This window comes from Chrysochloris asiatica, unplaced genomic scaffold (assembly GCF_000296735.1).
Source record: "Chrysochloris asiatica unplaced genomic scaffold, ChrAsi1.0 scaffold00052, whole genome shotgun sequence".
Taxonomy (NCBI): domain Eukaryota; kingdom Metazoa; phylum Chordata; class Mammalia; order Afrosoricida; family Chrysochloridae; genus Chrysochloris; species Chrysochloris asiatica.
In genome coordinates this window covers 19,190,132-19,193,943 of record NW_006408570.1, presented here as the reverse complement: position 1 = coordinate 19,193,943, position 3,812 = coordinate 19,190,132, and the positions used below count along the sequence as shown (strand labels likewise).

The 3,812-nt window shown below is 32.9% G+C and overlaps 1 protein-coding gene across 1 annotated transcript; it reads left to right on the top strand.

The window, feature by feature from the left end:
* Window positions 1-281: 281 nt before the first annotated feature.
* LOC102836703 (peroxisomal membrane protein PEX13-like) lies at window positions 282-3,608 on the top strand (the record flags this gene model as incomplete). The annotated part of the gene is made up of 2 exons (XM_006863006.1): window positions 282-407; window positions 3,168-3,608. Coding segments are annotated over 2 exons (431 nt in total), but the record flags the coding sequence as incomplete, so codon positions are not given.
* Window positions 3,609-3,812: the final 204 nt, after the last annotated feature.

The window sequence follows — 3,812 nt, the reverse complement described above, 5'->3', positions numbered from 1 at the left end:
AAAAATGTATCCATCTCTTCTAAGTTTTCAAATTTGTTAGAGTACAACTCTTCATAGTATTCTGTTATTATCCTTTTGATTTCCTTTGGTTCCGTTGTGACATCACCCATGTGATTTCAAATGCGTGTTGTGTCTTCTCTCTGTTTTCTTATAATTTGCTTTTTGAAGGATACTTGTCTCTTGGCTGATATAGTTTATGCAATTTACAAACCATGACAAGTGAAATGTCTATTTTTTTAAAAAATAAATTTTACTAATCTAATTCTTAATTTGATTTCTAGATAACACCAACTGGGCAAGTGGTGAGGATGATCACGTAGTTGCTAGAGCAGAATATGACTTTGTTGCCGTATCTGAAGAAGAAATTTCTTTCCGTGCTGGTGATATGCTAAACTTAGCTCTCAAAGGTAATAAATCGGAATAATTTATGAACTTTAGTACTTAGTGTTTGTAAATGTTTGTGTTGCCCACTGCAACAAAGGTTCTATTCTGAAGTGTGAGGCTTTATCTTTTGTGTCAATTTAGACTTTCCAAATCTGGGGAAAGTCAGGAAGGAATATCTCAACAGGATTGTTTCAATAATAAAAGATTTTGTTTATATAGTGTCTTTTCTAAATGGACTCAAAACACTTGAATTTCATACACTAATAATCCTCACACAAAAACGTGGTATAGTACTAACTATAACAAATAGAACAAATTAAAGAAAATTCTAGTATCATCCAAAAAATTCCTTTCTGCCCTTGATTACTGGATTTAGTATTGCTTTCTTTATTACTTAGTATTTAATTTAGAAACTTTATTGTATTTGGGAATCATTGTCTGAAATAATACAGAACCTCAATAAGAAATATATACAGGTCTAAGTTGTTTTTTTTTTTTTTACTAGACTTGCAGGTATTTATGTTTGTGTTATAGTGAAACTAGCAATTTTTACTGTTTTTTAGTTTAAACGTGATTTTGCTTTGTTTTGTTTTTTACTTTTTACTGTGATTTGGATGCGAGTTTACAGAACAAATTAATTTTCCATTCAGCAATTCATACACAGTTTATTTCATGGCACTGATTGAACTGCCCACATTGTAGCTGCACTCTTCCCGCTTTCTCCCTGTATTGACTCTTTTCATTCATCCTTCTCTCCTGTTCCTTTCTGCCTTCTGAGCTTTATCCCTGGGTGGATGCTGCCCTTTTGATCTTGTATGCTTGATTGTTCTAAAGAGAGTGTACCACCCTGGTGAAATTGTTCACCTTATAGGCATGTCTGTTGTTTGGCTAAAAGTTGAACCACAGGAGGAAATTGAGTTCCAGGCTTGACTGGTATCTAAGGGACATTCTCTCAGGGGTTGCACTAGTCGCTGTCAGCCCAATAATTCTGGTCTTTTTAATTCTTTTGAGTTTTGTGCCACATTTTTCTCCCAGTCTTTATAGGACTCTCTTTGAGAGTGGTCTGTAGTGATGGCTGGCCACCATCTAATTCATCTGGTCTCAGGGTCAGGGAGGCTGGAGTTCACATGGTCCAGTTGTCCTCTGGACTACTGTTTTTTTCCGTATGTCTTTGATTTTCTTCACTCTTCTTTGTTCCAGACAGAGACAGACAAATAGTTGCACTTTAGATGGCCACTCACAAGCTTCTAAGACCCCAGTTGCTACTTGACAAAGTTGGATATAAAACATTGTTTCTGTGAACTATATTATGCCAATTGAAATTTTTGTTCCAAGACCATGGTCCTGAGCCCCCAGGCTTAGTGACTCAGTCCTTCAAGTTTGATTATGGCTAAGAAGTTTTCATAGCTTTGCCCCTATATATTCTACTTTGTACCTGGATCTATTTGCAGCACTTGTAAATAGGTATGTAGAAATAAGATTGATAAGTTTTTAAGATTTTTTATTAGAGACATGAATAACATAGAAAATTAATTTTAATTAGATTAAATTTAAAATGTGATAAAGTGTGATCTCTTAATTATATTTCAGAGAAGTTTTATCTCATGTTATACTTCAAATAATAGTGCCTCAACATTCTGGCCTATGCTTCTTTATTTTCCTTTTCTTTCATTCCTCAAATAAAGCATGTTTTAACATTTCAAGCAAAATCAATCACAGGCATGGTTAAGTGCTTAATTCCTTCCTTTTACAATGTATTATTATAAAAAGCTTATATATAAATTATAATGTTGAAATAAAACTGAACAGATTAAACAACTGTTTAAGACATGGATAAAATAATTGGAGAGTACTATAATACAAAATTGAATATATTAAGTATGTTTTCCACTTTAAACATAGGCTATTGCCTTTAACTTTTTGTCATGTGGCTAGAAATAATTTGAGTCTTAAATTTTTGCCCCTTTTGGATTGAAATTAATATTCACTATCTTCAGGATTATTTATCATAATCCCAAAATCAAATGAATTTTATATTTTGGCCAAAAGTATGCAAAGAAGTCTGGCTGGATAAAGGTATATGTCTATTTTTTATATTTCTCTATAACTTATCTGATTGAGAAGGTATAATATATTCAGCCTTACATTTAAGTCTAAAATATGAAAGACATTCTTAGATGAACCTTGAAAATGAATGCTGAGTGAAATGCAAAGGACAAATACTCTGTGATCTGGCTATGTGAAATAAGCAACAACACAGAAACCAGATTACTCATGGCTACGGGGTGAGAGGGAGAGGGGAGGAAGGAAAGCTAATTTGGGATGTATTGAGTTGATATTAATTTGGGTGGAATATTTTAGAAAAGGATAGTGACAGTGGTACAGCATGAAAACTGTAATCAATAGCATTGAATTTTAAATGTGCAAATTGTTTTTTGGTGTGTACATATATTTTTACCACAATAAAAAGATCCAAAAACAGAGGGACAGTGATCTTAGTGTTCAGCTTTTGAGAGGGCTGAATCTCCTCACTTTATGAATGGACCAACTGATGAAAAATATGTTCTTAAAGGTAGGAAAAATACTTATCTTTAAAATAAAATATAGGCAGATTTGACAAATGAACCCTGAAATTATTAACCCTACTCAGAATTTGAATTTAAATATATATACTATTTGTTTGTATATTTTATTATGTAACCAGGGTTTACTTAACATAGTATTATACTGTACATAGTCCTCCAAATATGTTATAATTACAAGACTCTCTTTTCTTCCTTCAGAACAACAACCCAAAGTACGTGGTTGGCTTCTGGCTAGTCTTGATGGTCAAACAACAGGACTTATACCCGCTAACTATGTTAAAATTCTTGGTAAAAGAAGGGGTAGAAAAACAGAGGAATCGAATAAAATCTCCAAGCAACAACAGTCTTTTACCAACACAACACTACTGAAAGGAGCTGCTGCTGCTACTGCTGATTCTTTGGATGAACAGGAAGCTGCCTTTGAATCTGTTTTTGTTGAAACTAATAAGGTTCCAACTGCACCTGATTCCATTGGGAAAAATGGAGATAAACAAGATCTTTGATATCTTTCATTTTTGCCTGCAGTTGAACTATACAATACTTTTAAAAATTATTTCTTATAAAGAAATTAATCTACAATCTGATGGAAACATTTGTTAGTGTTTTGCTGCTAAGAATTATTAAAATTGTATACTGGTATGTTGGTCTAGTGACCTTGTTGCATTTTACAGGTAATTGGACAATGAGGATGTTTGTTTCACTGAGATTTTAAAGTTAGGGAGATGCTCTCACTTTCATCTTATTTAAAGCCCTACATTTATCAAAAGATGATAAATTATAACATCATATTTGAGTTGATGAGCTATAAAATGCAGTTTGTTGCAGTAGGGATCATCAAAGTTT